This window comes from Rhipicephalus microplus, chromosome 5, assembly GCF_043290135.1.
Source record: "Rhipicephalus microplus isolate Deutch F79 chromosome 5, USDA_Rmic, whole genome shotgun sequence".
Taxonomy (NCBI): domain Eukaryota; kingdom Metazoa; phylum Arthropoda; class Arachnida; order Ixodida; family Ixodidae; genus Rhipicephalus; species Rhipicephalus microplus.
In genome coordinates this window covers 137,870,079-137,897,314 of record NC_134704.1, presented here as the reverse complement: position 1 = coordinate 137,897,314, position 27,236 = coordinate 137,870,079, and the positions used below count along the sequence as shown (strand labels likewise).

General features: G+C 44.0%; 1 protein-coding gene across 1 annotated transcript in view; it reads left to right on the top strand.

The window, feature by feature from the left end:
• The window catches only part of LOC142761731 (glutamate receptor ionotropic, kainate 3-like), a 156,286-nt gene that overhangs the window by 45,996 nt on the left and 83,054 nt on the right, over positions 1-27,236 (top strand). The window contains exon 2 of the mRNA XM_075895954.1: positions 8,936-9,145. Within this exon, the coding sequence (XP_075752069.1) occupies positions 8,936-9,145 (210 nt within the window). The remainder of the gene's footprint in view (positions 1-8,935; positions 9,146-27,236) is intronic.

The window sequence follows — 27,236 nt, the reverse complement described above, 5'->3', positions numbered from 1 at the left end:
CAATAGATGGCATGTATACTCGTACTTTCAAGAAAATATTTTCCCGGAAATCATCTACCATACCTATTTTTGATCTCTATTCGCGGCACAGGATGACCTAACGTTGTCTTTAAAAGGCTGTTTTTTATTTGCTAACCCACCGTCTTAATCACTAACTACTATTAGCATCTAACGTAGCCTTGCTGCTGGCTCAATTTCTGTCTTTTGACGCATAGTAGCAATAATTTATATTGTTCATCTGCACAGGAACTCCCAAAATGCCTATTGCAAAAATGAGGTCATCGCAAATGCCATGAATAACTCATGTAACATTAATCATTAAATGATTGAGAGCCATCTGAAGCATCGACAATATTTCTGAGCGGTGAGAACTTTTCACTTCCGTGCGAAATATTGCAATGATCAACTACAATGAGTAAGATGATATGTGTATGTACATATACCTATCTCGTGTCATAATAGTTCAGACACGGATGCATCTTGGTTACAGGAATTTCGCAAAATAACTTTTTAAAAAAGGAGTAATGTTGAGTGTTACTGTTACAAACTTCATAAGCATAGAAAAAAGCATTCAACCTAACGCCGCGCCTAAAGAAAAGTTTTTTTAAACGCGGTTGCTTTGAAAAAGAAGGAAAATATTGATCATTACCTCAGCTATGAATCAGTGTAGTTTTTGCAAACCGATTCTATTGTGCTAAATGTTTCAGGTAGTATTCCTTGTTCAATTGAGAGAAAGTGAGTGGTCTTAAAAAGTGACTTCTGGTAGTATTCGTATTTCTTTCCTATATTGACGCAATTTAAGCCGCAGTGCCACGTTATCATTTATTTTGCATACAAATGTTTCCAGGCTACCCATAAACATTTAGAACTTTGCCTTAGCTGATGACGGGAATGTAAAAAGACGTTCATGGGTTTATGAGCGGAAGGCTGAAAAAATACGATTCTACGCAAAACGCAATGACCATGTAGCAGTTGTTTTGTTACAGGACATCTTGTCTGGAATGATGCTGGAAACAAAGTCACAGAATTTTCTTGTGAACTTTGTAGCTTAGAACTCTGTCGTAGTATCAGCTAATCATTCAGGTGAAACGGAAGCTCGCTATTCATTATGGCTCTAGCATTAGGTCGATCACAACTAAAAGTGTCGCAGTTCAACGTATACTCACCTGGGGGATTCATTAAATGGCTACAGCGCTTCACTTCGAGAGCCGCTGCAGCTTCGCTTGCAAACGCATGGCATGTTCTTTTGTCTTTGGCCTGTAGCTTAACAATTTTTGGAACCGCTATATTTATAAATGTCGTCAAGAACATCTTCAAACTGAACAAATGAACAGTGAGTGTAACAACGTACCCACAAAGGCAGTTCTCAGCAATTATTGTTTCAGGGACTCATTTTATACTAGTGCTACTGATGAGGTACTTCGATGAAAGGGAAGAGGGGTGCCAAAAACATCTTCAGCATGCAGCGTGATATCGGTGCCTTTAACGTCTCCCTGCAAAAGCATGGTGAACAAAACACCCCACGCCCAATCGATCACAACAGCTTGCCAATAAGATACGCGGTCTGAAAATACAACGCATTTCGAGCTATATTTGCTTCTCCAAATATTCACGCCTGTATAATGTATGATCGCATGCACCTGTCGGTAAAAACTGCAACAAAAACTTTACGGCCATCTCTTTGCAAAGAAGCATGAGTAAGCTCCCATGCAAGTGCAATATTTTCTGGCCGTTTAGGATTGCAGTGCTAGAGGCACGACAATGTTTTAATTCAAGTATGCACTCTTATAGGGCATGTTTTGGTGTGTATGCATGAAAGAGAGATATGATATATCTTCAATGTTCTCTTATGCATGGTTCGTTATGAAACTTTTAGTGTTTGTACTAAGCTAAAGTAGTCTGTTTCTCACGCACAGGCGGGTGCCTCTAACGTAATGTTTAGACTTGATAGGTAAAATTTTCTTATGAAGCCTTTCCATCGTGCCACGTGAGACAATCCAGAATTACGTTCCAAGGAACACATTTAAAAAAAATAAGCATAAAGAACAAACATAAACACATAGTCACTTGCTAACCACTCTCAATAAAAGTCCGTTGAAACACTTGTCAATGATCCTTCAGAGTCGATTTCGCTTACGGTAATCACTGGAAAGCAAAAAATAACACTATCATGATTTCAGTCATAGCACTTTAACAAAGAACAAAACTTGAACGCTGTGGCCAGATTTTTGTTGTGTTCTATTTCGTAATCTCTAACTAAACGCCATCGTGACCAGAGCGACAAGGTTAGGGTGGCTTCCGTCCTGCTAAATTAAGAAACTTGTTCCTTTCAAATGGATTATCATAACAACATATGATCCTGTGCTAACGCCACAGTTGCTAACTACAATGACACATTAAAAAATATTAACAAGAGAACAGCGCTTTGCTTTTATTTCTTCACAAAAAGGCTAGGTAATAAATTTAGAAGTGCAAGATAACACTTTTCTTTGACATATGTAGAGCAATTTAGGCACAAAACGACAGGGTTATGCTGATGTCATATTCTTGCCCTTAAACTTTCTCTACTATGTACACCCATAGTCTTTGTAAAGCCTGAGAGATTGCACTCATCTTGGAGGTAGAAAAAAATACTACATCACCAGATAAATGACAAACACATGCGCTTTAGATGTAAAAACCACCAGCCACCACATTTTGAAGCCTTTGCATTTCATAATTTTAAATTCTTCCGCAAAGCAAGGTTTGTTGCCAGATCAATAAAGCTCGAACCATGGTCTTTCATTCTAAATGGATGTGGTTGTCGACACAGCTTGTTGACCTTTCGATGTGATGATTGTTGCACTCAGAAATCAAGCCAGCATAAGCCTTTCCCAATTTGCTTATCTGCAGGGCCATCGCTTGAAGGCGACTAGGTGCAACAAATACTTCAGATGAAAGCCAGTGACCGATTGTGCAGCGCGAGCTGTCGATATTTTCAGTCAAAAAGCGCGCTAGCACAAGCTGCCTGCGTCAGCGTCACCTGCGAGAGAAGGAGAGCATAGGAGAGGAGAGGAGACGCACATGCGTATTGGGGGTGTGGACGCCACGGAGAGATATTCCTAATAGCCCGAGAACAAACACTGGCGGCTTGGCAGTCGGGGTGAAGTGACGTCACGACAAGGGCTCATTTCTTCGGTGACCGAGTATCGCCTTTTTCTGCGCCCACCGCGCGCGAATATATACGCGATATATACAGCAGTCATCATTGCTCATTGTTGAGGTGCAGGTCTACCAAAGTCAAAGACAGCTGTTTACGCCACTAGGAAAATTTAAGTGAGCTGTTGCGATAATCTGATGGGCAAACGTACCTCCAAACGGAAGATTCACTGTGAAAATGGCGGTGAATGACAGTGATGAATTTTTTGTTTTCACCACTCACCCATAGAAATCGGTTCTTAACGGCTTTACGCTAGTTACACCAACTTTGTTTACATCTTGGAGTACAGTCCGGAGTTATAAGATGTGTCCCAAAGAATTACAGATGTAATTATGGTCTTTTAAATTCACCAAATACATCGCAGTTTTATGCGGATTATGTTGGCGATTTCACAAAGTAGTGCTTTCTGCTAAAAGAGACGTTACAATATTTACAACAAAAATCTTTCAATATGTCCAAATTGTTGAACAATATAATAGGTTCCCGTACAAAACGCTCAAAAAATGCTGATATGTTATCGGTATATAATTTTCACGTAAAGATTTCTTCTAAGTAGCTAAACACCTGCAAATATGTAGGCGTATTTCCGATTTGCAGGAACTGTTGCTCCGATCAAACGCCGCGTCACCAGCGGTAGTGTTTTATTTGCGTGGGCGAACTGTTCATAGTGATTCACCGACGTAGCCCGCGTAATAACTTAACGTTATTCGCCTAAATGTGTCAGTGTCTGGTCTACCACTTCATATTCACGTACAGTTTCATGAAACTTGAAGATACTCAACTGCTAGCAAAATCATTTTACTAGTATTCTGTTTAAACAAGTATACATACCTGTGCATTATCTGCAGCGCCGTTGCTACGATGCTGCATGAAGCTGGCGCAATTAACCTCAACTAGTTTTTGTGAGATGAATCCCCGAAATCACTCCAAAGAAAACGTGGAACAGAAATACACCTGGAGTTAGAGAGTATTCTACGGTCGTGCAGAGAATATCTTAAGCTAAAGCACTTCAGAATACGTTTCCACCACGATAGACTTAAGGTTGTATAGAATCCCTGCTGTTGTATCGAATCCCTCGTGTTTTTTTCCCTGACCAACTCTACTAACTTCTTGACCCTTAAAGTAGCACCTATCATTGCGCTATCCATCGCTCGTTGCATTATCCTTAATTTGAGCTGAATCGTTGTTGTAAGACTCCAGGCTTCTGTCTGAAGGTAAATACCGGCAAGATGCAGCAGTTATATGCATTCCTCTTGAGGTTTTGTGGCAGATTACCGTTCATGATTTAAGAATGCTTACGAAATGGATTCACCGCATCCTTATTCTTCTTGTTATTTCACCCTGATTATTTAGCTCCATGGTTACTACCTGTCATAAGTAGACATATTCTTTTACAGCTTCCAGCATATTTTCACTTATCGCAAAGCGGTGTTTTCTGCCGAAAGTTGCTGCACATTATCTTAGTTTTTTGCATGCTACTTTTCAGACCTACGTTTCTCCTTTCTGTGTCCACTTAAGTGATCATACGATGTGATTCGTTCCCCGAGTTACTCATCAAGGCAATGTCATCAGCGAATCGCAAGTCACTAAAATATCTCCAATTAACATTTATCACTAACTCTTTCCGATCTAGGGCCCTGAAAAACTCCTCTCGGTACGCGGTAGATAGCAATGTAGAGATTATGTCTCCCTGCATTACACCTTTCTTTATTGTGATTCAGTCATTCTCCTTATGAAAAACTATGATGGCTGTAGAGCCACTGTATAATTCTTCCAGTATGGTTACGTAGGGTTTGTCGATGGCATGATTCCGTAGTGTCTGTGAACTGATTATGTCTCGACTGATTCAAGCGCCTTCTCGTTATCTATGAAGGCTGTATGTATAAGCATTGGTTGTATTACGTGCTTTTTTCTACTACCTTATTGATAGTATAAATATGGCCTATTTTAGAGTAGCCTGTAAGAAATCGTGCTTGGCCCTTGGGTTAACTAAAGTGTAATGTAGCGTTGATTCTATTAGCTAATATTTTTGTAAATATTTCGTAGAGAATGGACAGTGAGCTAATTGGCCTGTATTTTTTCAAGTCCTTGGCGTCTGCTTTCTTATAGAATAACGTGATGTCGGGCTTCTTCCAAGATTCTGGTACCCTTCCCATGCAGAGACATTTCGTATATAAGGTGGACAGTTTTTCTAACACAATTTCTCTGCCATCTTTCAGCAGGCCCGTTGTTACCTTTTAATCACCAGCGCTTTGCCTCTGAATTCTCCCTAGGGATTTCCTTGCTTCACCAGTCGTTACTGGTGGGATGTCGAATTCTTATGGGCTATTGTTGCTTCTTGCGATATCATCGTGGTTGTTTTGGCTTTGTACAGCTCACTGTAAAATTTCCAGTCCACCTCACCTATCATATCTATGTTGGTGATGACGTTGCCTTCCTTTTCCCTTATGTCCATGCACAAGCTTGCCGTCGCAACATTCAGGCGTCTGCTGCTTCTTACAGCCTGCTCAATTCCCCCCAAGTTATGCCTTCCCTTGTCGGCTACCTGAAGCCTAATGATTACCCTCGAAAGCTCCATAAATCTATTTTGTTGATTGCATTTGTTTGCATGGTCAAATATTGAGTGAAATCATTTTAACATTGAGTGAAAAAATCTTACCTGGCTGCATAAAAAGTATTACTTTTTTCCGTATTCCTACTTGGCACCCTATCTGAGTGTGGTCCAACATTTGATATCGCTGAGCGTGTGGCTAGGGGCGCTCAGCCAAACGCTGAGCTCGCGTCTTCCCCCGGCTTCGCCCGATTGAGAGTTCACAAAATAACAACATGAAAGACAAATAAACAAAAGATCAGCCGGTAACGCCAGCTTTTTATTAACAGCAGGGATTTCATACAACCTTAAGTCTATCGTGGTGGAAACGTATTCTGAAGTGCTTTAGCTTAAGATGTTCTCTGCACGACCGTAGAATACTCTCTAACTCCTCGTGTATTTCGGTTCCACGTTTTCTTTGGAGTGATTTCGGGGCTTCATCTCACAAAAACTAGTTGTGGTTAATTGCGCCAGCTTCATGCAGCATCGTAGCAACGGCGCTGCAGATGATGCACAGGTAAGTATACTTGTTTAAATAGCCCACTCGTAAATTGATGTTGCTTGCAGTTGAGTATCTTCAAGTTTCATGAAACTGTACGTGAATATGAGGTGGTAGACCAGACACTGACACATTTAGGCGAACAACGTTAAAATCTTACGCGGGCTACGTCGGTGAATCACTATGAACAGTTCTTCCACGCAAATTAAACACTACCGCTTGTGACGCAGCGTTTCCTCGGAGCAGCAGTTCCTGCAAATCGGAAATACGCCTACATATTTGCAGGTGGCTAGCTACTTAGAAGAAATATTTACGGGTAAATTATATACCAATAACATATCAGCATTTTTTGGGCGTTTTGTATGGGACCTTATTATATTGTTCAACAATTTGGACATATTGAAAGATTTTTTTTTCTAAATAATGTAACGTCTCTTTTAGCAGAAAGCACTACTTTGTGAAATCGCCCACGTAATCTGCATCAAACTGCGATGTATTTAGTGAATTTAAAAGACCATAATTTCTTCTGTAATTCTTTGGGACACATCTTATAACTTCGGACTGTTGTCACAGGTTCCGTTAATTCGGGAGGCGATACCGGGCTAATTCCAAGGGCCGAAGTATCGGCCCCCCGAAGCGCACCACGAAAGCGTGGACAATTTAGAAGTGGTCCTATTTGGCGCGCCAGCGGACGCCGGCTGTGGCCCAAACAACAAGTCAGAACCGACACTTGATAAACAAAACAAATTTATATTCTCCATTATGGCAGATCAAAACGATACACAAGTACGCACACTCGACAATAGTTGAATACAATGTGTCACCAATCAAACAATGTACTACCCAGTACAATCATCCACTCTCGAAACAACGGACACAGACAACAATACGCACTACAATGTTGTCGCATGCATTGAACAACCAAGACACTTAAAGAATAAAGAGATAGAAAACCTATTCAGTGTAAAGTCCTTGGAACAAAAGTCTGGATGATACTCTTCCGAGAATCACTCACTCAAAGTCCAGCGTTGTTGTCGTTCCGCTGCCCCCGAAGTTCCTCTTCCAGGAAACCTCACGTCTTCACTTGGCCGCTCTCCAAGCTTCGAACTTCTTCGCCGGCAACACGTCGGCTTCACACTCGCAGCTGTTGCCACGCGTCTTCGCTCGATAGCGGCAGACACAGACTCTTGCCTGTAGCTCGAATCGTCACCCCTTAGTTGGAAATCCTCCTTTCCTCGTCCTTTGTCACGGAAGACAAAAAGGCTCGCTTTGTGACAACTGTACTCCAAGATGTAAAGAAAGTTGGGGCAACTAGCGTAAAGCCGTTATGAACCGATTTCTAGGCGTAAGCGGTGAAAACAAAAAATGCATCACTGTCATGCACCACCATTTTCACAGTGAATCTTCCGTTTGCAGGTAAGTTTGCCCATCAGATTATCGCAACAGCTGACTTAAAATTTGCTAGTGGCGTAAACAGCTGCCTTTTACTTTGGTAGACTTGCACCTCAGCAATGAGCAATGATGACTGCTGTATATATCGCGTATATATTCACGCGTAGTGGGTGCAGAAAAAGGCGATACTCGGTCGCTGAGGAAATGAGCCCTTGTCGTTACGTCACTTCCACTCCACGGCCACGCCGCCACTGTTTGTTCTCGGGCTAATAGGAATCTCTCTCCGTGGCGTCCACACGCCCAATACGCGTGTGCGTCTCCTCTCCTCTCCTATGCTCTCCTTCTCTCGCTGGCGACGCCGACGCAGGCATCTTGTGCTAGCGCGCTTTTTGACTGAAAAAATCGACAGCTAGCGCTGCACAGTCGTTCACTGGCTACCTCATACGCATATAGGCACTGGACCCTGACCACCCCGAAGGGCTAAATTTCTGATGAGCGTTGTTTTTCAACAAAAATTCGTTCTGTGCACGTTAACTAAAAGCGGGCTGTGGGTTTCTGTGTCCGATTAGATTCTTTTGTCTCTCATTGTCCATTAGCATCGATTAGCACGCACTTGTAGAAAACACCAGTCCATAACTGCATTCTTTGCGTCTTCTCAGGTTTTTCTTCTGCACAACACGGCATGAGCTCCAGCGTGAACAACATCGCCAGTGTAACCATTAGCACCCGCTGCTTCGCATCTGCACATGGTTCCCTTTAGCGGGAGATGGTGTATATTTCTTTACTCTTGTTCTATTCTTGTACATTCACTCTAGTCTGCCATAGTAGACTACTGGTGTGGTGATTGCATTCTGAGCCGAATCTTGTGGGTTTGATCCCTGCTTTGGTGGCTGCATTCAGGTGGAGGTGAAGTGCTACAGTTCCGTGTGCTGTTCGCTGTCAATGCACGCTAAATAACATCAGGTGATTGAAATTTACGGTGCCCTTCACTACGGCGTGCCTAATATTTTTGTCAGATGTTTGGCAAGGTAAGTTCTGGTAATATTGTTAATACCTACTTCCTCAGTAGGGAAGGACTCAAGTGTGACACTAACCTCTCTGTTCTTTTTTTACATTTGGCTATTCCTCTCTGCTCTTTAGATGTGTTTGTTAAGTTTTTATATACGTTATATATGTGGCATATGTACGCCACCATGAAGAGGTATGAGCTTGTGGCCACAGTTTTACATTAGACACTGCGCTCGCTGTTTTTCAGGTGTCGTGTACGACCAGTCGTGGTCATCAGAAGAAGCGAAGCAGCTTTCACAAGCACTGGACCGGGCTAATATAAATGCAAGTGACGTTCGTGAAGATCTGCACCAACATGGAGAAAGCGATGGCACTCAAGCTCGGCCACGGACCCCGCACTTGAGTCTGGCGGGCGTGAGACTAGAGCAAGAGGACATCTTCCGCTCTTCCAAGAAAGGTGAGAAGTCTTCTAAGCTTAGGCGTGCACCTACTTAACGGCCGGCCATGTATAAGAAGTCGAAATTGCAAATTTAAAGATGAAGTGGATCACGATTGCTAATATTGAGAATCAAAATTAATTGAGACTTACAAAGTTTTCAGCAAGACGTTGAGGACGCGGCAACATAAGTGAGCCAAAAGCGTTGACGTAATATCAACGAGGGCACCAAGGTGATCTGAGTTTGGCGGGGAGTTTGGCTGATTGTTTCTATAACAGATTCACTGTGGAGTTGTCTAGCATTCATCTGCACGGTCATGTTTGTTGAATGCAGACAATGTGTTGTCGCTGCTGACAGTATTCTACACCCGACAATATTTCACGGTCACCTAAGAATATTACCTCTAGTTGATCTCACATGACAAACAAGACCTAAAAGAACTTAAATACATTCACTTAACACGACTGCAACGTGAAACCAATCTTCCTTTTGCTCTTCGCTTGCACATTTATGCTGCCCAGCCACCCTTAGAAACTCTTCTGCACCTAACGTGACTTTACAGTGCCTTCGTGATTAAAAGCACCCCTCCTAGTTTGGCATTGCCTCCGTCATTGGACCACCTAGGGCAAGCTATCAAGCGATATGATGACTTCTTAATTTTACGTTGCGTGGTCTGACGTCTTTGTGAGACCGCGATGGCGTCATAATGACACCACAAAATTCTGCAACTTGGGTCGCCTACTCTTGATGGTGATTTTTTTTTTGTCACTCGTACTCGATAAAGCGGGTTGCGAGATGCCGTCATCGCGGGACGGTGACGGTCAAAATTCGCACTCTATAAAGCAGGGTTTGAAACCCGCAGCGTATATTGTTGTGACCCGTGGCTTCACAAGAAACACATTGTGTTATTGTTCAAGGGTTGTCGCAATATTTACTGGCTTATTTCGGATAATAGCCCTTTGCTTGGGTAAGCTGCAGAGATGAGACTTGCCCGAAGCAGTTTTTTTCTTTTTTTGTGAATTAATTCATGCATAGCCTTGTATTGAAAGATGACCATGAAAAAAAATGTAATATAAAAATTGGCGTCCGTATTCGGGTAACTCTACAGATCATCGTTGAAACGCCACTCTAATGTTGACGCCGAATAGCCACCAGAAACGCATCACATTTAGTTAATGAAATGCGCCTTTCAGAATTACCGTGTTAGGTGTTCACTGCCCCCTTTCTTCTGTAGCTTCAACCTTGTTCACAAAGTGGAGCATTGTATATAAAGGCCTAATTTTTTTAACTACGGCACGTTAGCTTAGGTGAGTTTAAGACCACTGCCATATGCCATCAAGTGATTTCGCCTTTTAAAGGATTAGGCAGCTTCGCAACAGTGTTGCTAAGCAGGATTGAAGTGCACAGCTTGATGGCCTTGTGTGTTTCTTCTTACTCTTATTCTTCTATTGAACTCCCTACTTTTACTGTTTCTCTATTTTTCTAGTGCTTTCAGGATCTTTTTGTATATATTTTTTGTTGTCCCTAAATATATTTTCTTTCTCTCTCTTCTTCTTCTTGCTTCATCTTTATTTATCTTCCCATCTATCTTTCGCCATTTATTCTGGTCCCTCCCTTGCGTTTTATTTATCTCTTTCCTTCAACGCTATGCTTTACTCTCGCTCGCCCTTTTCTATTTCTCCCCGTCACTCTCAGTTTCCTTTCTCGACAGCTTGCGGTACTACTTATACAAGGCCATGCTGTTCTCTGCTGGCGTGCCTGGATAAAAGATGGCTAACGATACTCTCCTTGGGGTCATGGGTACGCATGTTCGGATCCCACTGCTTCAAGAAAATGTTTTTGCCAAGGGTTCCTTTCTGTTCCTTTTATTTTCTTTTTTGTTGTGACTAGCCTTTTCTATTGGTTCTCCTAGCCATCAGAATTATTGTGTCTCATACCAAAAAAAAAACAAACAAACGCACGTGTTTCAGAAGCAATGTGGAACATTAAAAAAATAAGATAACTTGTGTGGGTTCGTTTCGTGTTTTTGCGAAATGACAAAACGAAAAGCTTACCAGCTACTCTGTAAAACACAATATCACAATGAAAAGAGCAATCTTGGCTATATACACTTATACGTGGGCCTGTTCTGTTGTGGCGGCCCCGAAACATTGTTTAGCGTGTGTTTATGAAAAGTCCCCAAAAATGAACAGGTGAAAGGGCGTTTTATTATAAAATATTGTTCAATTTCTCCGGCACCAAGAACAAAGTGCTGTGGGTTAAATTAGGTAACAAATAATCTCTAAAGAGGCCCTAAATAGATAACCAATTTTTCGCGTACTAGTAAAGTACACAGTGGCTGAAACACCACTTATAATGCAAAGCGACTTTCATAAGCAAGAAAAAGCGCGAAAAGCATAGACGATAGAGGCGATGCCTCGGGAATCCCCCACTATACACCGTGAGGTGATATATTTGCAAAACATGTACTGGGTTCCTGCGTAGCTTCTAATCGATAAAAAGCAAATACATCGCCCCAAACCTAGCATGCGAAGTTTCAGAAGATCTCATCGAGCTTGTGTTGCGACAATACAAAAAATACATTTCTAAATTCGGGGCTTCACGCACGGAGATTTCGACACGAGATTTATAAACGAAACTTGAACGTTAATTTTTTTCGTCACTAAAGAATTCAGGATTGTGAAACTTGTAACATTAGAGTTTTCAGGTTACAGTTTATTGTTCTAAGCGAAGTCATTGTTTACTCTATTGTGCTTTTATAAAACATTTATTGCAGTGCGAGTGGTACTGCCACAGCGCTTTCATAGAATTAGACTACGTAAATGCCTTAGTTTTGACGCCTCCTGTAAAAGTTATAAAGCAACATAATTCAATGCTCTTAGCACCTCAATGTTAAGTACAATGTTCTTTCCTTCATTCCAATAGATGCTTTCGGTATATATTTACAACATATTTCAATTTATATTTTAGAAACGTTAAGGTATACTCTCGTGTATATTGCAGTAGCGCTACATATCGTACTCATCACTATGTGCACTACTTGCTTTGCTGTGTTTGGTTTCATGCAACCAAAGCTTGTGAATAAAAATTGCTAGTAAATGAGCACAGTTGCAGAGACCGCGCTTATGTATATATTAGACAATTTCAGTTTGATGTAGTGTCTGAGGGCGTACTGGCTACTATATTAGATGTAGTTCTGAGTGCTCACTTTTTCCATGCGATAAACGAAAGTCAACGTTAAAGTCAGCTTCACTGCCGTAACAGCAGTTCTTCCTTCCTTCCTAACGTACTCACAAGTTGTAAACAAATTTTTCAGCGCTTTCGCCTTAGTGCAACATAAAATATATTTGTAGGTGGACAGGGAGAAATAAATCAGAAGCCCGGTACGGCCCCATTGTTGTCTGTGGTGACATATTGTGAGGCCGGCTGTCGGTATGTGTGTAGCCAAATGGTTTTTGTCGACAGGCCGCCCTCCAGTTCGAAGTTTGTTTGTCTTGCTAGCCCTGTTTCTGGGGGGTCTGTAATTTAGGTTCTCCACTGCGCCTCTCCATCAAGCGAGGTGAATGACACTCGTGTCAACGAGGAGCCAGAAAAGGAGTCGGGTCATTCGCGCGGGCAGCGTAAAAACGGTGCTTCATATATTCACTCTTTTCTCGAGCATCTTGTTGTTTAGGTAACTCATTTTTTATTTCTTTCACCGCGGCCAACTTGCTAACGATGTAGGGAAAAGCCGCACGGTGGAGTGGCGCCGAAGGTACTTCTAGCAACGCTAAGCGTGAAAGCTTCGGCTTAGCTCTGCGAAGATTGAAAAATAGACAAAAGAGTAGAACTATATTACTACCGGGAACGCTGCGTGGCACTACTACAAAGAAAGAGCGTTAACATTGAATCATAATGTAGTGCTGTAAAAGGATAGTTAACGCGTGAACCAGTGAGCACATGTATTCCAACGCGTTAGGTGCACGTGACGAATTGAAAGAATGCTTTTTTTATTCGAGCGATTTGAAGAGAGTGTGTAAAGGTGGGGCTCAAGTGGAGATGATTTATGTAGTTGACTTCGTGACATATGTAGAGCACCAGAAGACCTGCAAATGGTTATCTGCTGCTCTGTTTCTTGACCTTATAGGGGCATACGACAATGTCACCCACAAAGCCATTCACAGCGCATTAGAAATGGGACTCAGTGGAAAGATATATATGTGGGTTCAGAGCTACCTACAGAATAGATCATTTCCCGTGCAGACACAGAATGGCCCGACACTCTAGTACTACTGTAGCCAAAGAGTCCCGCAGGGCGGATGCTAAGCCCGATGCTGTTCAGCCTAAAACTCATTGGACTAGTTGGCGAGCAACCAAGCAGTGTAGGACTTTCCATTTATGCTGATGACATCTGTGTGTAGACATCTAGTGAGACTCGACTTCAACTTTACGCTCGACTTCAGAAGGCAGCATCAGTGACATTGCACCACCTACGCAAACAAAGGCTTAAAATTGCAAGTGGAAAGTCACCAGAAAGTCAATGTCCACTTACGGCATATCAATTAACGGGGAGTCGGTGTCATGCAGCCGGAGTCACAGGTTCTTGGGAGTTGTAATCGATTGAAACCTGTTTTGAACCCCACACGTAAAGTATGTGAAAAAGCGGCTCACCGCCATTTGTCACCTGTTTAGGTTTCTTGCTGGGAAAAGTTGGGGAATGTCTGTCGAGTTTATGTTACAGCTGTACAAGGTAATATTTACTGCGTTCCTGCGATACAGCCTACCTGTTATGTCTAACACGTAAAAACAAACCTGCGCACAATCAAAAATATTCAAGCCCAGGTGCTCAGGATATGCCTTGGTTTACCCCGCTGCGCATGGACAGCTTAAACAATTGCCATTGCACAGGACTACTCGATCATGACGCACATCACCATCGAAACGATGCGTGCGCACCTCAGGCAACATGCTACGAATCCTTCCCACCACTTGGCAACCCTCTCTACTGAGAAACCCCACACGAAATTTAGTGCAGTTGTCTGTGCACATCTTGCGTCTTTTACGTCAGGTTTTACGCCTGCTGAGAAACTGGTGTATCCTCCGTGGTCCCTGACACTTCCACAAGTATGTCTTTCGATTCCAGGAATACAAAAAAAAAATTGCCTTCGTCAGCCCTTAAACAACTGAGCTTGCACCTACTGCAGAAGTTGTACAATAACCACACGCACATAAACACCGATGGTTCAACCACAGCGTCTGGTTGTGGCGGTGCGGTGGTGATTTCAGCTATAGAAATAACTCTGCGAATTAAGCTGTCACACGTCAATACATCAACGGCGGCAGAACTTGCGGCTTTGCGCGGTGCCCTAGAGTACATCAAATCCCAGAGACTGAGTAAATGGGCTGGCTTTTCCGACTCGAATTCGGCCCTACAGAGCATGCAGTCAGTCCTTCGACGAGGTTGCCATGAACGGTTAACTTACAAGGATGTCAACCTTCTTTAACAAGTTACAGAAACAGGCCACTAGGTCAAGTTTCAGTGGCTACCTGGCCATTGTGTAATTAGTGGCAATGATTCCGCTGACAACGTGGCTCACACATCGCACCAAGAAGAGCACACCCTTCCAATTCATTTGTCAAGGACTGACGCTGCGAAGCAACTACATCATCCGGCACGTAGTCTGTGTCTGCTGGAGTGGAACACCCCAAACATAGGATATACGAGACTCTACCAAATAAACCCTCGACTGGAACTTCGACCTTCATCCGGACTTCGTCGATGTGAAGCTTCACTTCTTTGTCGCCTTTGGTTGGTGGTTGCCATCACAAAAGCATATACAACCCTCATAGGATTGATCAACAATGCGAAATGCGACGTCTGCTGCACCAAAGAAGACATCGACTATCTTATATGTCATTGCCCTCGATTTGCCTTTGAAAGACAGAAGCTTTTGGACGTATTGCGACCATTGAACGATCGGCCACTCTCTATGCAGATGCTACTGAAATACCGTCCTCGCCTTTCGGTCGGCTCGAAAAGCAGTCAAAGCTGCATTGTGCTTTTTGAGGACTACAGACCTACGTGACTACCTTCAACTTTTGTGTAGTGCCACCGCTGCATACGCGTCAGCCCATTGACTGACAGTCCTTTTTTTCTCTCTTTCTCTTCTCTTTCCTCTCCCCCTCATCTGTATGCCCCCCTTCCCACTCCCCCAGCGTCGGGTAGCAAACCGGGCATGTGCCTGGTTAACCTCACTGCCCTCTCTCATATATATATATATATATATATATATATATATATATATATATATATATATATATATATATATATATATATATATATATATATATATATATATACATACATATATATATATATATATATATATATATATATATATTTATATATATATATATATATATATAAATATATATATATATATATATAAACTTCGAGAATAGTGCAGTATAGGAAACAAAACAATAAAATATTTATTTATTCCTAACAGTTTCGGCTGGTGGACCAGCCTTCTTCGGAGGATGTAAGTGAAATGATACAAGTTCCCGTAGCAGAGGGTCACCCTCACAGTTTAAAGACCCTCCAAAAAAAAGAGAGAGAGAAAAAGACAAGCGGGCGAACGAGGTAGCAACAGACAACAAGAAGCAGAAGAAGGAGAGGAACTAGAAAGGAGCGACGGAGAGCCGCCGGGAATGAGCGGGTAATTCTGGCATTGTTACTGGGTATAGGTAAGACGCGCCGCCAGCGGAGGCGACCAAGAAAAACGGAAAAATGTGGAACATGTTGCCGCTTACTCGCATCCCACACATCGATCGAGTTTAAGTTCACGTGGTTCGGCGGCTGGCCCGTGGCATCGGGCCACACACACACAAGAAGCATACGACCCGCTCCAGCTTTCGGAATATAATGGCCACGTTGGAAAGCTAATGTGCCCTCTCCCCCTCCCTCCACCTGCCCTCTCTTGCAGAAAAATGTACAACCAGTCATACTGAAAATAAATAAATGGGTATTCTTGCAAAGGATGAAAATATATAAAAATAAATAATACTAAAAAAGTACTCAGAAATGAAAATAAAGTCTAATAATACTAACACAATCCGTTTGGTTCACGTAGCATCGAATTCGTTTAGTTTCGTTATATTGACCAACTTGCGTGTGCGACTTCACGTATGTATAATAAATTAATTGAGTAATTCAATTTCTGTGTTTCACGAAACGTCGCGGAGACACGTCAGTCGCCCAGGGCTCTCGTTGATTCCGTGGGTAAGTGATCTGAATTTCTTTATAAAGTATGACTCCCGCTGTTCGCACTCCCGTGTGTTCTGGAAGCTGGATTGTAGGAGTATGACACTTACGCGTTCGAAAGAGTGACCAGGAAGATTGATATGTTTGGAGAACGGCAAATTGGGGAGGCCCTTTACGTGTGCCCTGTGGTTGTTGAAACGCTAACGGAACGCGGTTTCCGTGTGTCCAATATATTCCTGTTTGCACACCTCACAGCGAATTTTGTATACCACATTGGCTGAGTCACAGTTAAGGTCGTCTTTAATTTTGTACACATAGTCTGAACAGGAGGCTTCGGCCGTATCTGTGGTCACCATGTGTGTGCACACCCCGCAGCGAGGTTTCCCGCACGGTCTACAGCCCTGATGGTGGTCGGATTTGTGTGTTTTCGCCCTGACCAGTAAGTCTCTCAGGTTTTTATTTCTTCGGTAAACCACCTTGGGCGGAGTCTGAAAAATGGCAGAGAGGCGACTACTCTGTTTAAGTATGTTGAAGTGGCGGTTTAGTATAGAATTCACCCGAGGGGCGGCGGCGCAGTATGTGAGGATTAAATTTGCCCCTGAAGTTATATCATCTTTATTCCCACCTTTTTCTGACATTGTTGATTCTCGGTCCAAAGAGCGAGCGCGCTCAATTGCATTGTCAATTATTTTTTCCGGGTACTTTTGGCGCAAGAAGGCTGTTCTCAATTCCTGTGCGTGGGTGTCAAATTGCGTGATTTCAGAGCAAATTCTTCTGTATCTGTGGGCTTGAGAGTAAGGAACACCTGTTTTGCAGTGATGGGGATGACTGCTATGGAAATGCAGATACTGTTGGCGGTCTGTTGGTTTTTTATACAGGGAAGTAGATGTGGTGGTGCCACTGAGTGATACAGTGACATCCAGAAAGTGAACACTCTTCTGCGAATACGTGTGCGTGAATGTTATCGAAGGATGCACGGAGTTGAAACCGGAAATGAATTTGGAAAGATTATGTTCACTGTCGGCCCACACGAAGAATATATCATCGAGGAAGCGTCGGTAAAATATAGGTTTGAATGGAGAATTTTCGAGGAAAGGAATCTCTAAAGAGGCCATGAAAATATTTGCGTAATTTGGGGCAATTTTGGTTCCCATGGCAGTTCCCTTTACTTGCAGATAATAGTTTTGGTTGAATTCAAAGTTATTATGTTTAAGTACCAGATTTAGGAGCACCTCTAAAGCGCTTTCGTCGAATTCACTCGTCGATTTACTTTTTCCATAGGCGGTGACTGTGGCGGCGATTCCTTCGGTGTGGGGAATGTTTGTGTACAGTGATGAGACATCCATGGTGACCAAATAGCAATCTAGAGGTACCACAAGTTTTGAGACTTCTCGAAGGAAGTGGCTGGTATCTTTGATGTATGATGGGAATGATTGTGGGATGTGCCTAATCAGAGAGTCAATGAAACTAGAAATTTTTTCAGTAGCAGTACCGTTGCTAGAAACTATGGGTCGGCCGGGATTGTTAGTCTTGTGAATTTTGGGTAGTAGATAGAAACGCCCGGGAGACAATTTGCCAGGTGACATCATTTTAAGCATAGGGTAGGTTATCTTCCCACGTTTACGTAATGATATTAGTGAGGCCTTAATAGTACTTTCATACTCCTCTGTCGGATCACAAGGGAGTTGTTTATATAAATTTTCATCTACCAGATAACTTAAACTCGATCCATGTGTGGGATGCGAGTAAGCGGCAACATGTTCCACATTTTTCCGTTTTTCTTGGTCGCCTCCGCTGGCGGCGCGTCTTACCTATACCCAATAACAATGCCAGAATTACCCGCTCGTTTCCGGCGGCTCTCCGTCGCTCCTTTCTAGTTCCTCTCCTTCTTCTGCTTCTTGTTGTCTGTTGCTACCTCGTTCGCCCGCTTGTCTTTTTCTGTCTCTCTTTTTTTGGAGGGTCTTTAAACTGTGAGGGTGACCCTCTGCTACGGGAACTTGTATCATTTCACTTACATCCTCCGAAGAAGGCTGGTCCACCAGCCGAAACTGTTAGGAATAAATAAATATTTTATTGTTTTGTTTCCTATACTGCACTATTCTCGAAGTTTATAACTTTTATTAGCCGGAAGAAACTCTGATCATCTATTTCGTATATATATATATATATATATATAATGCCACGAGGAATTGCTAAGGCGCAGTACAACGCAGACGTTGTTAAAAGAGGAACGCTGACGGCATCGCTACGACTCATGAAGCCCGCCGGAAGGCACGAGCCGGCCCAGCCTGTGCACGAGCTGCTACCGAGCAGCGGCAAAGAAAAGAGGAGAAGAAGAGGACGACGAGCGTTCGCTGCTTTCTCCCAGCTACTGTGTAGTTCTTTTGGCTTTGGGCACAAGTTCGCCCTTATTAAACCTTGTAAATAGGACGTCCCGGTTGTGAGGTTGTTATATCCGTTACATTTTCTGGTGGAGGAGCCTGGGTACATGATTCCGAGCCCCACGCAAGAGCGAAGTCCAAGCACTGACCAGCCGCAACCAGTGGAGCTTACACCGGTGCACCAACGAGTCAGCCGCCGTATCCGAGGAGAGTTGCCAGAATTTGGGCCACTCCCTTCTGTATCAAGGGCATCGGTGACGGAGACAAGCGCCGCCACCACCATGACGAGCCAAGTTACGCCGGCACAACTCATCGTAAGCCAACCGGTCATTCCAAAGGTGTTTCATGGTGACCCATACGAGGACGCCGAAGACTGGTTAGAGCATTTCGAGAGAGTGGGAAATCTAAATCAGTGGAACGAGGAAGGCAAGCTGCGTAACGTCTACATTGCGTTGGAAGACTCTGCACGAGTGTGGTACGAAAACCACGAGGCATCTCTGACGTCGTGGCAAGAGTTTCGGCGGCAGCTACTGAGTACGTTCGCCAACAGTGATCGCCGGGAAAGGGCGGAAGCAGCTCTCCGCACACGGATTCAACGAACGAACGAAACTGTCGCGATGTACATCGAAGACATGTCCCGCCTTTTCAAGCGAGCTGATCCTGGCATGACGGAAGACAAGAAGGTGCGCCACCTCATGCACGGGGTAAAGCAAGAATTGTTCGCGGGACTCATCCGCAATCCGCCCCGTACTGTTGCTGAGTTTCGGTCGGAAGCAACAACCATCGAAACGACGCTTCAGCAGAGAGCCCGACAGTACAACCGCGACGTAGCCGGTGCATCCGCAGGAGTCTACTCAGCAGGCGTCGTGGATAATCTTGACACATTGCGCGAGCTCGTCCGGTCTGTTGTCAGGGAAGAATTAAGGAAACTGCAGTCACCTGATGTCACCCCCGAGCTGTCTCTTGCTGAAGTTGTCCGAGATGAAATTCGACAGGCCATGCGGGAGCCGCGGAGTGATGTGCCAGCGACACGACGGGCGGTAACGTACTCCGAGGTGCTCAGGCGACCTACTCTGCACTGTTCGCCGATCGAGACACCAAGTACTTATGTGCAGACAATGCGCAGCCCGCCTGAAATCGTAGAGGCAACACGCACTCCACCTCGTGTGAGAGAGATGATGCCACGGAAGAGCGATGTGTGGCGAGATGCCACACGTAGGCCCTTGTGTTTCCACTGTGGAGAGGCTGGCCACCTGTACCGATTCTGCCGATATCGTCAAGCTGGTCTTAGGGGATTCGCCATCAATGCACCGTGTCCGCGAAACGGCGAAAGACCTTCCGAGATTGAAGAATACCTATGCTCACGTCGGGAATTTGACCCGCCTCGTCGTCATCAACCACGCTCACCATCCCCTATGCGCTACCGCTCGTCTAGCCCACGTCCCTTCCCAAGCACGTCTAGGCAGCGTTCGCCTAGCCCAAATCCGGGAAACTGAAGAGGGCGACCTGTGGAGGCGAGGCCGCTGGCGACTTGGGATATGAAGATCCTCCACTGCGGTACGAGCCTGATAACGACGACTGTTTCCAGGTAAAGGAGTGCAGTACAGAGAAAATTACTTCAGACTTGCCGTTGGTGATTGACGGACTAGAGCTCAATGCTTTGATCGATACTGGTGCGGATTATTCTGTGATAAGTTACGAATTAGCGAAGCGACTCAAGAAAGTTCTGACCGAATGGGGTGGACCTCAAGTACGTACTGCAGGTGGTCACCTCATAACCCCTTCCGGCCGATGTACCGCAAGGGTCATGATACGGGGCTTCACTTACGTCGGTGACTTTGTCGTCCTACCTGTGTGCTCGAGGGAAGTGATACTGGGAATGGATTTCCTACAAGCTAATGGTGCGATTATCAATTTACAGAGGTCGAGCGTGTCCTTTTCGACGGAGCAAGCTTTAAAGGTAGCACGATCAGATGAACGATGTACCACTCCACTGCGCGTCGTCGACGATGATGTGACTGTACCGCCACGGAGCAGTATAATGGTTCTCGTGCATAATGATGCATTCAGCGACTACGAGGGTGTGGCGGAGAGCAACGTGGATGTTTTCTTGAAAAGAGGCGTTTGTGTGGCACGAGGGATTATCCAGCTGCGAAACGGGTGCACAGACATCCTCTTGACGAATTTCGGTAACGAATTCCAGCACATCGCAAAAGGGACGGCAATAGCGTTTCTTCATGAGTTCTGTGAAGTGACAGAAATATGCAGTCTTGAAACGACGTCACCGAATGTGAAACTTCCATCTGATGCCTGCGACACAATATACGTAAATCCTAATCTTTCAGAGATTCAACGTCAACAGCTATACGACCTCGTGCGGGAATTTGGCAGCTGTTTCTCCAACAGTTCAAAGGTACGGCGCACGAGCATTACAAAACACAGGATCATAACGGACGAGACAACCAGGCCGGTATGCCGGCACCCGTATCGTGTTTCCCCTAAGGAAAGGGAAGTCATCAAGAACCAGGTACGAGAAATGCTTGAAGATGATGTTATCCAGCCTTCTAACAGCCCGTGGTCATCTCCCGTGGTGCTTGTCAAGAAGAAGGATAACACGCTACGGTTTTGTGTCGACTACAGGAAACTGAATGCTGTGACTAAACGGGATGTATATCCCCTTCCACGCATCGACGACACGTTAGATCGACTTCGGTGTGCCAAGTTCTTCTCATCACTAGATCTGAAAAGTGGATACTGGCAAATCGAGGTTGATGAACGTGATCGCGAAAAGACTGCTTTTGTTACCCCGGACGGACTTTACGAATTTAAGGCTCTCCCGTTTGGTCTCTGTTGTGCGCCGGCAACGTTCCAACGCATGATGGACACTGTGCTTTCCGGATTGAAGTGGCAGTGTTGCCTAGTGTACCTAGACGACGTGGTCATCTTCGCGGCTACATTTGAGGAGCACATCAAGCGCCTTCGGTCAGTGTTAGAGGCAATCCGTTCGGCAGATTTGACAATCAAGCCAGAGAAGTGCCGATTAGGTTTCGAAGAGCTTCGTTTTCTTGGGCATGTCGTCAGCGCCCAAGGTGTTCGCCCTGATCCTGATAAGACGACCGCCGTCGCAAGGTTTCCGGTGCCAACAGACAAAAAGTCAGTACGGAGATTTCTAGGTCTATGTGCGTACTATAGACGATTTGTGAGAAATTTTTCAAAGATCGCAGAACCCTTAACGAGACTTACGAAAGAAGATGTGCCTTTCCAGTGGCAAAACGAGCAACAAAGCGCCTTCAACGAATTGAGAAAGAGGTTAGAAAACCCCCCGATTCTTTCTCACTTTGATGAGACAGCCGACACGGAAATACACACAGATGCCAGTAACATCGGCCTTGGATGTGTTCTAATACAGTGGCAGAAAGGTGAAGAAAAAGTGATAGCTTATGCCAGTCGGACTCTAACAAAAGCAGAGACAAACTATTCGGCCACGGAAAAAGAATGCCTTGCCGTCATCTGGGCCATCAGTAAATTTCGGCCGTACCTATATGGTAGACCATTCAAGGCAGTCAGCGATCACCATGCGCTTTGCTGGCTGGCGAACATAAAGGAACCATCCGGACGACTAGCAAGGTGGAGCCTCAGACTGCAAGAATACGATATAACCGTGGTATACCGATCTGGCAAAAAACATACCGATGCCGACTGTTTGTCACGGGCTCCTACAGACACACCACCATCAGAAGAAGACGACTTTCCGTTCGTAGGAATTGTCGAGACCACTCAAATAGCCGAACTCCAACGTACAGACAAAGAATTACTCCCGCTTATCGAACACCTGCAAGGAATTGACGTACAAGTACCCCGTATATTTTCTCGAAGCCTCGCATCGTTCTGCCTCCGAGGAAACGTTCTCTACAAGAGAAACTTCAAGCCCAACCGCGAAAAGTTCCTGCTTGTCGTTCCAGCAACTATGCGACAAGAAATACTTCGAGCGTGTCACGATGAGCCCACATCTGGACATTTGGGTGTGACGCGAACGCTTGCAAGGATCAGTCTCCATTATTATTGGCCCAAGCTACTAGCTTCAGTGCAACACTACGTCAAAACATGCCGCGAGTGCCAAAGACGAAAAACACCAAGTTCTAAACCAGCGGGCCTTCTACAACCTATAGATCCACCGAAAGCGCCTTTCCGCCAAGTTGGAATGGACCTCCTTGGACCCTTCCCGACATCTTTACTCGGCAAGAAATGGATCGTTGTGGCCACTGATTATTTAACTAGATACGCCGAAACAGACTCTTTGGAACGAGGAACGGCAGCAGAAGTGGCCCAATTCTTCGTACACAAAATAGTCCTGCGACATGGCGCTCCAACGGTTGTAATCACCGATCGCGGAACGGCTTTCACGGCGCAACTTTTGAAGTGCCTGCTCAACATGACTCACACTGTTCATAGGAAAACCACTGCATATCATCCTCAATGCAATGGCCTGACCGAACGCCTTAACAGAACTCTAGCGGACATGATATCCATGTATGTGGATGTCGAGCACAAAAAGTGGGACGAAATTTTACCATACGTCACTTTCGCCTACAATACGGCTGTGCAAGAGACCACCAAAATCACCCCATTTGAACTAGTTTACGGTCGTGCTGTTACCACAACACTGGATGCTATGTTACCAATAGACCAAGATGACTACCCCCCCGATCTTGACGACTTTCTACAAAGAGCGGAAGAAGCCCGCCAGTTAGCAAGATACCGGATACGCCACCAACACCGCATCGATGCCGACCGCTACAACCGAGGAAGACTTGACACGCGATATGACGTTGGCGACAAAGTGTGGATATGGACTCCAGTACGACGACGAGGCCTCTCCGAAAAACTCATTTCCCGGTATTTTGGCCCCTACGAGATCGTACAGCGACACAATGACCTCGTCTACGAAGTCAAGCCTGCAGGCCACCTGCATTCGAGGCGACGCAATCCCACGGAGCGTGTACACATTGTACGGATGAAACCGTACTACGACCGATTCCAAACCTAGCCACCCCAATCCCTTGACGTACTGCAACCTCATTTTTACAAACTTGTACACACAAAAAAAAAAAAAAAAAAAAAAGTACTGAACAGCCTCATCGCAAGCATCGGGGCGATGCCGCTTGAGAGGGGGGATAATGCCACGAGGAATTGCTAAGGCGCAGTACAACGCAGACGTTGTTAAAAGAGGAACGCTGACGGCATCGCTACGACTCATGAAGCCCGCCGGAAGGCACGAGCCGGCCCAGCCTGTGCACGAGCTGCTACCGAGCAGCGGCAAAGAAAAGAGGAGAAGAAGAGGACGACGAGCGTTCGCTGCTTTCTCCCAGCTACTGTGTAGTTCTTTTGGCTTTGGGCACAAGTTCGCCCTTATTAAACCTTGTAAATAGGACGTCCCGGTTGTGAGGTTGTTATATCCGTTACAATATATATATATATATATATATATATATATATATATATATATATATATATATATATATATATATATGTATATATATATATATATATATATATACCTATATGTATACGCTATGATGTCATATACGCCAGGTTTATTCCAAAAAGCTTTTCGAATTCTCCTACTATGCCTTAAATTCCTTAATACGTCACATGATTCCCCCTCCCCCCGAAAAATGGCACTAACTACAAACCACAACAAATTCAAAAAACTATAAATAATAATGCCCGAATTTACTGTTTCATGCACTGATGGAGTTCCACAATCTCACTAAATCTTTAAGGCCGAGAAAGCAGTCCGGTGAAATTCTACAACACTGGTGGGCGAGGTTGACTGTTGCGTTCCGGGCAGAGTGGGTCACGGAGTGGGCTACACATGGATACTGACAATACTGCTCGGAACTCTTGTGGAGACTGAGCAAGGTTGGAACGCCTTGTGGCATCGGCAGCTGAGATGTCATCATTTTTTGTCGTGGGTGGTGCAATCCGGGTGCTTCTTGCGCTCGAGTGAGTGAAACTCCTTCTCGTGATCAGTGAAAGCTATGTAAAAGGGTTCGTTGTATTCAGCGTGTTTCTCTATTACCCGGTTGATAGTACTAATATGGTCGATCGTTAAGTACCTTATAATAAGTCCTGCTTGGTCTTTTTGTTGATTGAGCTGTAATGCCGCTTTAATTATATTAGCTAATGTTTCGTGAATGGTTTGTAGAGAATGGGCAGTAAGCTTATCGACCTATAGAGTTTTAAGCCCTTGACGTTTTTTTTTTTTTTTTGATGAATCGAAATGGTGTTGGGGTTGTTCCCAGCTTCTGGTACCCTTCCCCTCTAGAGACACTTCGTATACAAGGTGGCCTGTTTTCCTAACATGTTTTCTCCGTTATCTCTCAGTGGACCCTTTGTTACCTTACCCTCAGCAGCGGTTTTGCATTTTTGCATTCTTTCTAGGGCTTTCCTTACTTCCCCTGTCGTTACTGGTAGCATGTCGAATAACACTGGATCAATGTTGCTCCTTACGATATTATTCTGGTTGTTTTGGCTTCTTTACTGTTGAACTCCTCCGCAACCTTAATTATCCTCTCCATATTGGCTATGACATTGCCGTCCTTGTCCCTTAATGCATACATCCGATTTTGTCTATGCATGAGATTGTTTTCGAAGTTTTATTGCTCCTGCTGATTGTGTTACTGGGGCCTACGTAGCCTCTAACCAATAAAATGAAAGCTGTTTGTTACCTGTGGGTGCCATGAATTTGGCATAGAAAGTTTTCAAACAAAATTCATGCAACCAACGTAGAAAAAAAGACGAAAAATTGATTTCTATATAATGCGCTGCAATTTAGGCCTGAGATTCAATTATGGAACTTCAGCATTGATTACCTTCTCTACTAAGTAGCTTACGACAGTAAAACTGATGCCAATGGAGTTTTACCTGTACAGATAATGAGTATAAAATAATTTATTGTTTGATTTTAGGGTCCATTTAAAGGCTTTGGCCATCAATAAGCTGGTGTATAAAAAAGAAACAAGAAATATTTCGCCTCTGTGTTGTATTATTCATAATGCATAGGATGCCAATTATATGTAACTGTCACTTACAATTTGTTGTAATCCTTAGATATTCTGGAAACAATTGCGATAACTGCGGAAACGTATTTGGGAAAATACCATCGATTGTCTGTATGACGAGATTGTGGGTGCTAAGAAAGCATTATGGCAGTGTGGCGAATATTTCGAGGCAGATTAAGGACAACTTATAAAAATAACAAAGATATACAATCTGTGGCGAAAATTTTGTCATTATCAAGACACACGTAGATTGCTTAATATTGTTACGGGTAAAAGTGAATGCTAGTGGGAGATTAGGGGAGGACGAGGTGAGTGTAAGGTATTCAAAATATAGACTACAATGGTCTCATTACCAGAAAAATTTATTGGACTCATTTTATGTTCAAGTATGCTCTTTTTTGTGTATGGTGGGAATATTTATTACTTAAAAGGCCTAACAATTCACACAGCCAAAACTTGACCAATCCCCGTAATTGGGTTTGACCAATGGTTAAGGCATCATTATCATCATCAAAGCTGGTGTTTTTGGCGGCCACATTAAGAAAGTGTCTCAAGTGTAAATTGTTTGTGAGTGTTGACCAGCCGTTAAATTGGTGGCAGTGGTGGGATTCGCCAGTATGGAACGCCCAAAAGGTGACCTGGGACACGATGCCCTTGAAGATATTTTGGCAAAGTACATTCAGAAGTAGAAATTGGTGGTAGAAAAAATATATCGCCACTGGAGAACCTCATAACTACGTCCCATTGTAACGTCTAAATTTCGCACCAGAGTGACAAGTGTGCAACGTGGCTTTAGGAGAGACGCTGTGCCATCTTGAGATGCTGAGCTTTCTCTAATGGAGAAGCCTGAGATGATAAAGAGTGCGAGTCTTCTGTCGAGAGCTTTGACTTGGAAAGATGTGCTACAGACGTTACAGTGTAAGGTCAGAGGAAACAAAAGAACAACAATAACAAAGAAACGTAAAAACGAGAGTCAAGAAAGTATAAAGCAAAAAATCAGATATATTGAGTGTTTTTGATGCAGCTGAGGAAGACTTCATATAAAGAAAAATGCAAAAAAACGCCTCGTTCACTCAATTTTCCAGAATGGCATGAACTGAAACCAAAACCTTGAAGGAAACTGCAAAAGTGGGCCATTTTCTAGACGGGCTCGGTAAGTTCTTTCTCTTTGGAAAGCTTTCCAAAAAATCAGCCAACCCAATCAATCTTCGAAGACAGGATAAGCGCGCATGTACGATGACGGTTCTGTCCTACGCAATATCTTCAGTTAAATTGAACATCGCTATAGTGACCAACGACAGCAATCATCGACGGCTTCAGAAGACCCCTCAATTTAGTTGCAGGTTCCAATCGGTACTACGCAAACGGCGCGTCACTCCTGAAGTCTCCGTTATTTGTTTCAGAATGCTTCCTCATTGAACGT